Source organism: Urocampus carinirostris, chromosome 6 (assembly GCF_059441175.1).
Source record: "Urocampus carinirostris isolate Australia breed hairy pipefish chromosome 6, RoL_Ucar_1.0, whole genome shotgun sequence".
Lineage (NCBI taxonomy): Eukaryota > Metazoa > Chordata > Actinopteri > Syngnathiformes > Syngnathidae > Urocampus > Urocampus carinirostris.
The window spans coordinates 22960099-22973494 of record NC_142354.1 but is presented as its reverse complement, the minus strand read 5'-3'; the positions used below and the strand labels follow the sequence as shown (position 1 = coordinate 22973494).

At 39.1% G+C, this 13396-nt stretch overlaps 2 protein-coding genes across 2 annotated transcripts; both read left to right on the top strand.

The window, feature by feature from the left end:
- The first annotated feature begins 749 nt into the window (after positions 1–749).
- LOC148364278 (uncharacterized) lies at positions 750–4222 on the top strand. Its single transcript, XM_088338338.1, has one exon. It carries the CDS (start codon positions 1080–1082, stop codon positions 3885–3887), a length of 2808 nt encoding a protein of 935 aa, XP_088194464.1. The 5' UTR covers positions 750–1079; the 3' UTR covers positions 3888–4222.
- A 3364-nt stretch (positions 4223–7586) lies between these two features.
- LOC148364277 (uncharacterized) lies at positions 7587–10692 on the top strand. The gene has a single exon (XM_088338335.1). The coding sequence runs from the start codon at positions 7797–7799 to the stop codon at positions 9873–9875; it is 2079 nt and encodes a 692-aa protein (XP_088194461.1). The 5' UTR covers positions 7587–7796; the 3' UTR covers positions 9876–10692.
- Positions 10693–13396: the final 2704 nt, after the last annotated feature.

The following is a 13396-nucleotide window of genomic DNA, read 5'->3' as shown; positions in this document are numbered from 1 at the left end:
TTGCATAAAGACCGTTGAAGATTGTTGGGGGTAAAGATAGTAAAAGTAAGCGCTTAAAAATATGGATTAATGAATATCTTAGTGATTGGGACCCTAACCTTCCTGCAATGCAGAAGTAACAATTTGTTTTTTGGTTTGAACAATTTTATTGACACTTTTAACAGCAAATAAACAATGTGAGGTTTGGACAATTTTTCTCGACAATTTTAACAGCAATTAAGCATATTCACAATTTCGTTATATCTGACAATACTTTTTTTGGGTTTGAACAATTTTATTGACACTATTAACAGCAAATAAACAATGTGAGGTTTGAACAATTTTTCTCGATAATTTTAGCAGCAATTAAGCATATTCACAATTTCGTTATATCTGACAATATAACATTTTAACAATTTTTACATTTTTAACAGCAATTAATGGTTTGAACAAATTCATTGACACTAATAACAGAAAACAATCTTGTCAATCTCAACAGCAATCAAGCACATTCACAATATTATTTTTTGGTTTGAACAAATTTATTGACACTAATAACAGAAAACAATCATGACAATCTCAACACGGCCAGGACTTAGTTTAGTTCCACAACCACGAGCCCAAATGCAGAGTTCTCTGCTTACCCCAAGGAACTGTGATGATGTCATAACAGCAGTCATCGACGTGTCGTCCTTAAATTAAAGCTTATGAATGTGAAATGATTTCATCACTATTTTTACAAGCCAGTAATGTCATTTTGATGTAATAATTGTAACCATGCATTCACCTGCAAAATGTATCTCATTTACAGTGAATTTCTGTGTCTTATTTTGTCATAAATCTGAAAATGATTTATTTATTTATTTCTATTTTTCTGACCAATCAACATAATGTGATATTCAAAAAGTCAAAAGAAAGTTGTGTTTGGGGTAAATTAAGCCCACCGAGTGGCATTTTGAAAACCTAAGGATCCAATCATCTGCTTGGCGGGCCGGTTATGTTCAGTAGGGATGTTTTCCATTTTACCTGCACCGGTTCTGAGCCACCCAAAGCATGAGAGGATAATCCAAAATCTCCATTTTGTATTTACGGGTTGAAGAATGTCCCGGATAAACAGGTCTCTGCTGAGCCGTGGACATTACAAGGAACCTGTTGAAGATCTGGAAACCAAAGGAGCCATGTTGCTTGATGCAAGTAGGCGTGCCAATGATGAGGGGAAAATCAAGATGGAAGTGGCAAAACATGATTTGAGGTCCCAAACATTGGGTCGTCTTCAATTTGCACATTTGCTGAGGGACATGGGCGAAGAAGACTTTTCGTTGCTTAATCCTCAACCAAAAGAAGGTCTTCTTATAGACCCAAACAAGGTCTTCAAATATTGGGTACAGTATGGACCTCGCACTGAGAACTTGGATTTTAGGGAGGTGCTGTTTGGGATGGCGCAGCTTGAATGTCGTTGCATGGAGATAGAAACAAGCAACGAAAACATGAGGGCACATATTACACAGCTGGAGGAAGAAAACAAAGACTTAAGATCGCTTGCAGACCCGACCAGTCTTGATATCAACAATCAGGAGGAGCAGATTCTGTCCCTCAAAGATCAGATTGCTCAGCTAAAAACGAAAATGAAAATTCCCACGGAAATTGAGGACTCACTGATCAGACAGAATGCTTCCCTAAAGGGTGAGGTGGCTGAGCTTCAATCACTGAGTTTGAAGATGAAAACGCTAGAGAGAGAGAACATTGACCTTAGGGCACAAGTTAAATCCCATCAAGAAAACGAGAAACGTCAGATTCAAACAGGTAGTTTGACTATGGAAAGCTTCCAAGACAATATGGCCAGCCAGGCGGCAATAGAAGACTTACGGGCACAAGTTAGGGGACTCCAAGAAAGCAAAAACTGTCTTGATGAGGAAGTCAGATACTTGAAAGACAAGTTAGCCCAAGTTCAATCTCAGAATGCTAAATTGGAGACTTTAAATAGTGACTTGAGGGGCAAAGTTAAAGACCTTAGAGAAAACAACAGCCAGGCACGTGATAACTTAAAGTCCCTCAATGATCAGTTGGCTGTGCTCCAGTCTCAGAAAGCAAAGATGGAAACATTGAACTGTGACCTGAGGGTGCAAGTCAAACAATTCAGAGAAAACGAGGATACTTTGATCAAGCAGAATGAGTCTCTCAAGGATGAAGTGTCTCAGATGGAAAGTGGGAACTTGAGGATGGATAAACAAAACGAAAACCTGCGAACGCGAGTCAAGGCCTTGAAAGAAACCGAGGACAGCTTGCGCGAGAAGATCGAGACGCTCATGGCGGATTTGTCCCAGTTTGAATTTCAGAGAGAGAAAGATCAAACTGAAATTTACCGTTTGAGGACGGCGCTACAGACGTCCGAGTCTCTTTTACAAGAACAGGAGGACCTTCTACGGAGGATAGACGATGCCGAATCCCTCATGGAAAAGGGGATGGCAGAGAAGGATCGGCTAAGCAGCAAACTTTGCGAGGTCGAAGAAGAGGCCAACTTCATGAAAAAACAAAATGATGAGGTACGGGTGGAACTAGAGAAGAATAAATTCATTCAAGATCAACAGAGTCAGCAGGTTGCTGCAGTCAAGGCGGCATTGCATGACCATAAACTCCAACTTGAGGAAGCTCAATTTTTAATCTATAGCAAAGACGACGAGTTAGAAAAACAGAATAGGAAAATTGTTTATCTAAATGAAGTTAAAGAAGAGCTGGATTCCTTTGTTGATAGTTGTAAGCAACAAATACAAGAACTTCAGAGACAGCTTGAACTCAAGCAGATGGATGAAATACTAACAAATAATTGCGGAAACCTCTTGGACACCACAGCTGAAGAACAGGCAAGAAACAAAAATCAACTGGCTTTGAAGATGGAAATAAAAGATGTTGACATGCAAACAAGAGACCATCCGAAAAACTGCTTGGTTAAGCCCAAAAAACTTCTGGCTTTGTGTGACTCCCCCAGTCTGAAGATGGAAACAGAAAACGAAGAACTGAAGATGCAACTTAAAACTTTTCAGCAAAACGAAGCCAAATTGACCGAGCTGAACCGTCACCTCAACGAAAAGCTGGCTCATCTCACAACTTGGGGAAGCAACGGGGACTTGGGAGCCCCGGGTGGAGATCTTCAACAAAACCAGGATAGGCTGGCCGAACAGAACCAGCTGCTCAGTGAGAAGTTGGCGGACCTCGAAACAGAAAATGGTGATTTAAGAGTGCAAACTGAAGACCTTAAAGAAAACGAAAAACTAATAAAGGAGAGAACCAAGACCCTCATTGCTGAGCTGGAACAATATAAATTGGAGCATGACCGTCTGAGGAAGGAAACCCAGACGATCCGGGCTCAATTGCACGATCAAAGCGACTTACGACGGAAGATCGATATTGCGGAATCTCAAATGAAGAAAGACTCGGCCGAAAAGGAAAAGTTAAGCAACAAACTGCGGGAGGTTGAAGAAAAGGACTACCAAACAATTACAGATCTGAAGGCAGCGTTAAAGGACATCAAACTACAGTACGAGAAAGCTACATTTCGCCTCGACGGTAAAGATGACGAGCTGAAAAAGCAGAATGAAATCACGGAGGAGAACAAGAGACTCCTTCTGAAATTGAAAGAGAAAAATTGCCATCTCCAAAGGCTGCTTGAACTCAGCAAAGCTGCCAACGAGGAACTCGCAAACAAATCAGGTCCAGATGAGGGCCACCTGAAGTCCGCAACGAGTAGTCTTCACAATCGGTCCAAAACATCTAGGTTTGTGCATTTTAGAAAACTTGTAAAATATTGTCTAATATTTTCCTTTGTGGGCCTAGTCTTTTTTCAAGTTTTGTTTATTACCATATTTTCCACTGACCTATCAAACATAATTGATCTATTTCGCAGATGCTAGGTTATTGTATTATAATGATTCCTTGTCTGTGGAAAATTGCCATTTGAGTCATATATGACTTGTTACATAAATTTGAAGGTGTCTGGGTTTTAGGGTCGCATATGACAAGGTCTAGCTTGTTTACTTGTGTCTTGTCAATCTATTTGTTAATAACCTGACAAGAATTTTTAGGCTCTTATAAAGAGGCATTTTATCTGCCTTAAAATTGTTTGCAGCCACTGTGTTTTGTAATAAAGATGTGTTAAAATATTCCTCACATTTTATCTGGTGAAAAAGTAAGTTTAAGTGTTTTTTAGCAAGGAGAAAACAATAAAATCAATATTATGATATTGAAATTGCCACACTAAAATTTTGTTATGTCCTGTTATTAAAGGCTAGTGTGTGCCTAATTGGCAGTGTAGTATTCCACTTTGCGCTTAAAGCCTCAGTGAGTAATATTTGACCACTAGACAGCACCGTGTTGTCTGATAGGACCAAAAACCAGTGCCAAGAGCACACATACCAACAAGATGCCAGACAAACATGGCGGCGACTTCTAGAAAGGGATTCCACGATGTAAAAGAAATTTCTCAACCTATAATGTGTATATAAAAATAATATTGGTATGATAGTTTATGTATTTGTGCCTATGTTCAAATATTTTTTACTGAATAAAATATTTTTGTACTATTAGGAGGTACTATATATTACACACTGTCCCTTTAAATCACCCTCTGGGGATATTGGCCGGGATATATTTGTTATTTTGGCTAAAATTTGCCAAAAATCAAATTAAGCTTAGTTCAATTGAGTCATTCTTCATAGCCAGCCTCCACCATACCAGGCTTACTACGAGGCTAACATCCCAAGGGATACAATGTTTAGCAAAAGAGGGCGAATAGTTTTGCAACACTTGCTTTTCAATTTTTCATTTGTTAGTACAATATAAAGTGTTGGATAAACGTGGTTAGTTTTCTCGATTGTGTTTCACATGTTGCTAATTCTTAGAAAGAAATTGATTTTGAAGCCTGAAATGTGGTATGTCCCCAAAAAATCTTGGTGAGCTATTATTTTCACAAGGCACTGTATTCTCTAAAGCCGGCCTGTTCTATACCAGGCTAACAACCAGGCTTAGATTATCCTTAGAGATAACATCTGGGTTTAACAAACTTTATTGACACAAACACACAACATCACACTCCAACAACGTGACCCAATTTACAGATTACAAACATTGCTTATTCAAACATCATTACTAATGTTGCAATAAAAGAAATAATTGTGGCAGGATAACAAGGTTACCAGGACAAATGAACAAGAAAAAGGGGGGAGACAAAATCACAGGCAGAGAAAAACTTGATCCGGAAATGGGACCCGCTGGAAAATAAAAACAACCAATCTGTATCTGACAATAATGACAAAGTTGTGATGTCATATTATAAAAATGTGCACTATATATCATGTCACAAGCCTTAAAGCAGAACATCTATTTAAATGTTGGTTCCATTTCTGGCAGTTTATTACCCTCTAGTGGCTCATTTAAAGGTGCAATTTAATTTGACTTTTATGCCGCTGTGTCTGTTAGGACTCCCATAAATCATTATAAACCTTCCCAGCAAATATTTTTGTGTGAAGCACATTGTAAAGCACTTCCGGAGGTCTTCAGTGAATTGAAAAGCGCTATCTAAATACAGACCATTTACAGTATCGAAACTCCTAATTGTCAAGTCACGTTTATTTGTGACGCCCCTTAATCGCAAGGAGTCTCAAAGGGCTGCACAGGCCACAGATTATTGCAAACTACAGACTACACCATGCCCTGATCTAAAACCTACATAAGGTCAAGGTAAGTGTTTTATTTTATCCATTAATTGAATGAATGGAGTTTTACACCTCGACCAACTCACCATCCTAACCAGTCTCAACACTGCCCTCTAGCAGCCCGAGAGAGCATTCGGTTTGCATTTATTTTAAAAATCATTCCTCAGTAGCCTAGATGGTAGTGTGCCCGCTTTGAGACTGGGAGGTCGCTGGTTCGCGCCTCGACCAAGACATACCTAATTGGTATAATGGCGGCGCCCTCTGGCTGCGGCTGCATCGACTCGCTACAACGGGTCAGGTGTATCGACATTTCGTTCTGTGTACATTGTTACAAAGAATGACAATACAAAGGAAATTATTATTATTATTATTATTATTTATAGGAACGACCTAGAGACTCGCCTCTTTTTTGACATACTCAGAAATGTATGGCATTGTATGCATTGCAATAAGATTGGCTTTTTTTTTTCTAATTTTCACCACGGCATTAAAATGTAAACACTTTGAGACAGGGGGCTTCAACCTTTTTGAAGCTGAGAGGTTCTTTTTGACACCAATTAGCATCGCCCATTCCTAAATTTTGGACTTGAAGCTCAAGGATTTCAGTAATCTCTTGTTTACTGGTTATTAATGATCTTTACTATTCTCTGGTCTTTGCTGTTTTTGTTTCTTCACTAGTGTGAAGCACATTGTAAAGCACTTTGGGAGATCTTGAATGACTTTAAAAGCGGTATATAAATCCAGACCATTTACCATTATTTTGCATCGTATCCATCAACAACTTTTCTCCCGCATCAATAATGGTGAACAACCTTGTGAATGAACAGACCATGATGCCGCATTCCATGCGTGGTTTTTTTTTTTTCAAATATTTGGTTATTTTACAGTAGTTTGATGATTTGTTTTTATCGAAAATTCTTCTAGGCTAGTCACAATGCTATTGTGGAGTCACATCATAATAGTTATTGTATTGTGATAATATTGTTAGTTCCCTATCCTTTGACAATTGAGTTTGATTAGGAATGTTTTGGATCCTGCGGCAGTTCTCAAATATTCAGTCATCATTATCCATCCATCCATCCATCCGTTGCCTGCACCGTTTATCCTCAGTAGGGTCGCGGGGGAGCTGGAGCCCATCACAGCTATCATCGGGCAGTGAGCAAGGGACACCTTGAACTGGTTGCCAGCCAGTGGCAGGGCACACAGAGAGAGACAACTCACTGGCTCATTCAAACCTAGGGACAATTTGGACCGGCAAATTAACCTGACATGCATGTTTTTGGAATCTGGGAGAAAACCGGAGTGCCCGGAGGAAACACACGCAAGCACGGTGAGAACATGCAAACTCCACACAGGAAGGCTGGTAGCTGGATTTGTCATACCAGTAAATATTTTTTGAAATCTGTCAAAAATACCGTACTTGTTCATCACAAATGAACAAATCCTACTTCTTAACTTAATTTTTGGTATTATGTAAAGATCAAAATATTTGTGTGTGCGTGTGTGTGTTTTTAGCGTTCTTTAGTACAGTATAAGGAACATTTTCTTTATACAATATGTGACATTTATCATGGTCTTGGGATAATATTGTACAATTTATTGTATTGTGATGTGTTGCTATCCTTACATTTATAGTTTCTAAATTCTAAGTGTTATACTTCCCAATCAAGTATAGCCAAAGAAGTATAATTTCTGCAAGTCTCAATATCAATTTATGGAAAAGACCAAAATAAAAAATATTGATATTTTAAAATATATATTTTAAATATTTATTTATTATGTATTTTAATTTCTCATATTTGTTTTTGTCTTAAAATGTCCTCTGTATCAGAGTTGGTATAAGCAACATTTTATCCAGTGCACTCATCAAGGCTTTAATGACATAATACCCCAAAGTCCTTTTATCTAGCATCTTCTATTATATCATAAAGGGGAAAGTTATGAGCCTATGCATGACTTCATTGAGTTGCATATACATGCAAATAAAACTATATTTATATTTATTATGTTACGTTTATTTTTCTTTAATCATGCAACAAAACCCAAAGTTATAGGGCACAGTGCAGTCCAACTCTGATCGTCAATAACGGAAATGAATCAGCAAGAATTATGGGTAGTATAAAAGACCAACAAGTACAAACCTACTTTTTCGCGGACTATTTCAATGATCTGGAAATAAAGTCCACATTAAGTGAGGGGAAAAAACTCCTGGATGAGAAGCTGTCTCTACTAGAATGTCTAAGTGCCAGGATGGAAATGGAGAAAAAAGACTTGAGGGCCCAACTTGAGGACATTCCAAAAAATGAGATCTCACCAACTGAGCAGTGCAATTTCCTCAATGGAGAGTTGACTCAACTCAATTCCCAGATCTTCAAGCTGGAGGAGGAAGACGACGACCCGAGAAGAAAAACAAAAAAGAAGGTAACGCTGACTAAGGTGAATGACCGTAAGCTGACATGTTTAGAAATTTGGAGCATGACAATAGAGACCAGCAACGAAAAGTTAAAGAAACAAGTTCAAGTCCTTGAAGAAAACAACGCTTCGTTCACACACAAAAATGTGCTCCTCTGTGAAAAACTGGCTCATCATGAATCCTTGAGTGGGAAGATAGAGACACACCTGAGAGCGCAAATAAAATGCCTTCAAGAAAATGAAGATAATCTAATGAAACATAATGACTCCCTTAATCATCAAGTGTCTCAGCTTAAAAAGTGGGGCGCTGTGATGGAGAAACAAAACGAAAATCTTCAGGCGCGGGTGAAACTCCTCACAGAAAATGAAACTCACGTGAATGAAATGCTCGAGACCCTAACATCTAACTTGACTCATGTTGAGACCCAGAGGGACAAAGATCAAGCAGATATGTGCCGTATGAGAACAAAACTACAGACGGTACGGTGTCAACTGCAAGACCAGGATGAACTACTAAAGAGGGTTCATCACGCAGAGTCTCGCCTGGAGGATGCCCGAGCCGAGAACAAAAGTTTGGAGGACGAACTGTGCGAACTTCGGGAGAAGGAAAGGTCTTTATCAGAACAGTATGATGTTGTCAAGAGTGCACATAGAGAACTTAAGTCCCTCTGTGACCAACAATCAGAACAGATCGCCCAACTCAAGATGGTGGTGAAAGATCATCGGAACCAACTTGAAAAGGTTCAATTGGTCGTCTGTGGTAAGGATGAGTTGTTGGCGAAGCAAAAAAAAGAAGTGGAAGAGCTGAACTCTATTCTCATTAGATCAAAACAAACAATAGAACATCTTCTAAGCCAGCTAGAAGGCAGGCAGACTGACAACAAATTCCTCACAGAAAGGGCTAACGAGGAGCAAGTCAGGGAAAATTGGTTGAATTTGAAGACAAAAATGAATGAGACCGGAATGCAAATAAATACGTCCCAAGCGAACCATGACCCCGTCTTGGAACAAAAAAAAAATTTTAAGCAGACATTGGCTATGTGTGAATCCCCAGGTGTAAAATTTGAACCGGACAATGATGATCTGAGGACACCTGTTAAGGAACTTCACGAAAACCAGGTGTTTTTGCCCCAGCTCAACAGACATTTTCAGGAAAGGTTCTCTCATCTTGAATGTTGGCACGCAAAGATGGAGGCAAAAAACGAAGAGTTCAGTGTTGAACGTCGGAAAGACGAGAGCTTAAGCGAGAAGCAGAGCTTCCTCATTTCAGATGGGCGCAACTTCGGATCACCGATCGATACAGAAAACGTGAAAAATCCACAGTCGAGGACAGACTCTCAGAAGTTTTTCTACTATTTGAATGACCAAGTTTATTTGAAAAAGACCGTAGATAACAGTGAATCAGTTGTTGATGACCAGATGTCAAAAAATGAAAAAATGGGAGGTAGCCAACGCGGCGTCGACAAAAACCATAATGTTCAAAAAACAAGCGAGGTGATTGGAGTAGAACTAGGAGACCACAAATCTGTCGGAGTTCCGCAGACCAAAGACATTGCACCTCTGCAGACACCATTCAGAGACCGCGAGTTCCAGGTCAAGGATGTCGGGATCGTCGTCCTAGGTTTCAAAGATGACTTCCTAACAATGCAAACCAAAGAAATTCATCATGGTGACAAACGTAGTGAGGGATCACTATTTATCAATTTGGGACAATCCATTCTTAATTTTCAACATAAATTGAAACACATGGAAGAAATATTAACTGCGGATAACTAGATTGCAACAGTACAGAGCACTGTACAAGCGATTATATTAAAATCGAGAGAGCATAAAATAACAAAGCCTACCATGACCTGGCCTTCCCTCTAAACTTTGGGCCAAACAGGGGGAAAAATAATCAGAGACGCAACCAAGAAGCCCATAATTGCATTGGATGACCTGCTGCAGGCATACACAGGGGGGACAATCTATACATGAGACATCTATTCATCGTTTTTTGATTAAATCTGCCCTTTTTGGAAGAGTAGTTGGAAGAAAGCCATTTCTGAGAGAATACCAAAAAAATGCCTGGTTTCCCTTTGCAAGAAGTCACATGGGAGACACAGATAGCATTTTGAACGAGGCGCTCTGGTCAAATGATACCAAAATTGAAGTTTTTGAGATGAATGCAAAGAATTACATTTGGCACAAGGGTAATACTGCACATCCCGTTGAAAACACCATCCCCACTGTCAAACATGGTAGTGGTGGCATCATGCTCCGGGATTGCTTTTCTTCAGCAGGGACTGGCAAGATGGTAGGAGTGGATGGGAAGATAGATAAACCAAACATTCTGGCAGAAAATCTGTTGGAGTGTGCAAGGTCACGTGCAGGTCTTCTAAGTCCAACCCAAAAAAGCATTTGTCTTAGCAGGAACGGTGAAGTGCTAGTGAGCCCATTTTCCCAACGATTTTAGGACACAGGTTCACTTTCCAACAGGACCAGGGCGCTAAGAAAAAGCAGAATCTACAGAGGAATGGTTAGAATGGCCAAGCAAACGATGATGACCCTTGAGCCGTTTTTAAGTAAGAATGGGCAAATATTTCTGTTTCAAGATGTTCAATTTTGGGGCTAACCAGGACATGGGTCTAACCACTTCTGCCATGTGGCCTAGTTTACCAGTTGACCACGTCACTGCCGTAATGTGGTGAGTGTATAGATGATGATTAGTCTAAAGAGGATCAAGAATCCTCCTAAGGACCCGCGTGAGCTGACCACCTACATTAACCTTATTGAAAAAGACATGCTACCTTAAAGAGCACATAGCAGACCGGATTAAAACATGCCGTTAACCCTTCTGTTTACTCTTTAAAAGATCTGGTTCAAGCACTGTGGGAATTCTAATTTATTCTCCATCCATCCTTTATCTACACGGCTTATGATCAGTAGGGTCGCGGGGTTCTGGAGCCCATCCCAGCTATCTTTAGGCAGTGGGCAGGGGACACCCTGAACTTGTTGCCAGCCAGTCGCAAGGCATAATTTATTCCTCAATACTGGATATATATACTGTATTATTGTTAAAATCAGAATTTTCATTTAATAACAATGGAGTGAACATCGTTTACAATGAGATCGACCGGTGTTTCTCAACTGGTGGGTCGGAGCCCAAATGTGGGTCGCTTACCCGTACCCGCCTTTTCTTTGGCAAAATATTACACTCCTTAGCGATAATGCCCTGCTCGATCTCTTCTACCTGTTCAATCGAAACGTTTGAGAAGGATTACATAGTTTTTATTTATTTTAGTTTTTATTTAGATGCGAATACTCCAGATTAGAGGTGAATATTTTTCGATGTATTATATTTCAAATTCTTACATTTTGCCAACTGGAGTGCAACTTTATTTTTTTTTGTAGCAACTCAATGGTAATAAAGGTGATTCTGAATCTGATCTAATCTTATTGTGATTTTGTTGGCTTTATTTCTCCTTTCTGCTTATACTAAGGATTCTCAAAAAGGTTAGTGATAAGGCGAAGCAAAAGTGGAAATCAGTGATAACAGGAATTGAGTTGAAGGAAAGGATGGTATGAGTGTCTCCCATCGATGCACTGCTAAAAAGTACAGTAAATTGCTCAAATGTTATATTTCAAGCCAGTATATTAATTTTTATGAACTACAATATTAAACAATTCTTGATGTTTAGGTACACACTTTAATAATATTTTAATTTCTTTTAGAATGCCTTTATTTTAAATACGTTTTAGGGGGCTGATTATATGTTATCTAGGCTTGTGTGCGAATATATACTGTACTTGAAGTCAATTTGGTTTTGCTGGTCATTTTGTTTATTGGGGGTAAAAAGGTGAATACAACCTACTACCTCTGCTTTAAACTGAACAATTCTTTTGTTGGACAAATTTGAGAAGTGGAAACGATACTTTTACTAGGGTCACAACTTATCATTGGGGTAGAATGGCGGGTCCTGATGTCAATGAGAACCAGTAAGATAGACGATGCACTCCAGGATGTAGTTTTTTTTTTTAATGAAGGAAATTAAAAACAAAAGCTATTGTGATCATGTAATAGAAAATCAATTTCTAAACTATATCAATAAAGGTTTCCTTACCATTTTTAGCCTTCAAAGCTGCACATAAGTATTCGCTTACACCTTAAATCAGCAGTAACAACCAGGACTGGTTGATCCAGTTCCTCCAAAGCAATTCATTATGCCACCTGAAATATGAAGAAAGGATATTTGGCATTATTGTATTTGCTTAATGATTAGCCTCCGTAGTCCAAAGAGAATCCCGTCTACACTGCCAGTCATTATAAGAAGTACTTTTGAAGGTATATACTCATCTGACAAGCATCAAACCTGAAACAAAATTAAGATTTGCTTTTTAAGATAATATCTAAAACGTTTTTTTCATGGTTTAGTACAGGGGTCAGAAAACCAAAATGTTAAAATATGGATCCATCATCCATCCATTTTTTGCACCGCTTATCCTCAGTAGGGTCACGGGGGTGCTGGAGCTCATCCCAGCTGTCTTCGGGCAGTGGGCAGGGAACACCCTGAACTGGTTGCCAGCCAGTCAACCGGCCAATCAACCTAACATGCATGTTTTTGGAATGTGGGGGGAAACCGAAGTGCCCGGAGGAAATCCACGCAGGCAGAGGGAGGACATGCAAACTCCACATGGGGAGGTTGCGGTAGCTGGACTTGAACCCTGAACCTCTGCACCGTGAGGATGCACACGAACCACCCAGCTGCCGTGCCGCCTATTCCCCTCAAAAAATTAATTTATATATATATATATATATATATATATATATATATATATATATATATATATAAATAAAATAACTTTGCACCACGTGACTACTCTGTTATAGGATATCGCCTCAAGTTTAACTTCGTAACATTAACTAAATACAGAATGCTTTATTGCTATGGTAAAATTGAACAAACAGAATAAAGAAATCCCTTTTTTGATGTCATTTTTATTTAGAGGATTTAAAGAAACAAAACAAAATGGAACGTTCAAAACATTAACTGGGCAACAGAAAGAATGGCATAGAACAGTTGCAGTAATACAAATAAAATAACAACCTTTTTAATCGTAAAGTCAATAAAATCACATTAATACAGCTTTAGTTAGATTTCTGTAAATTTATTTTTCTCTTTATACCTTTGGCTTCCATAGCCGATCACACACCTCCAGTTTGTTTAAAAAAGACACCTGCCTGTCTTGTGGGACTCTCCCTTTAAAAGGCAGAGCTTTTCTAACACAAGGGACAGTAGAAAAAGTGGAAAACAAGC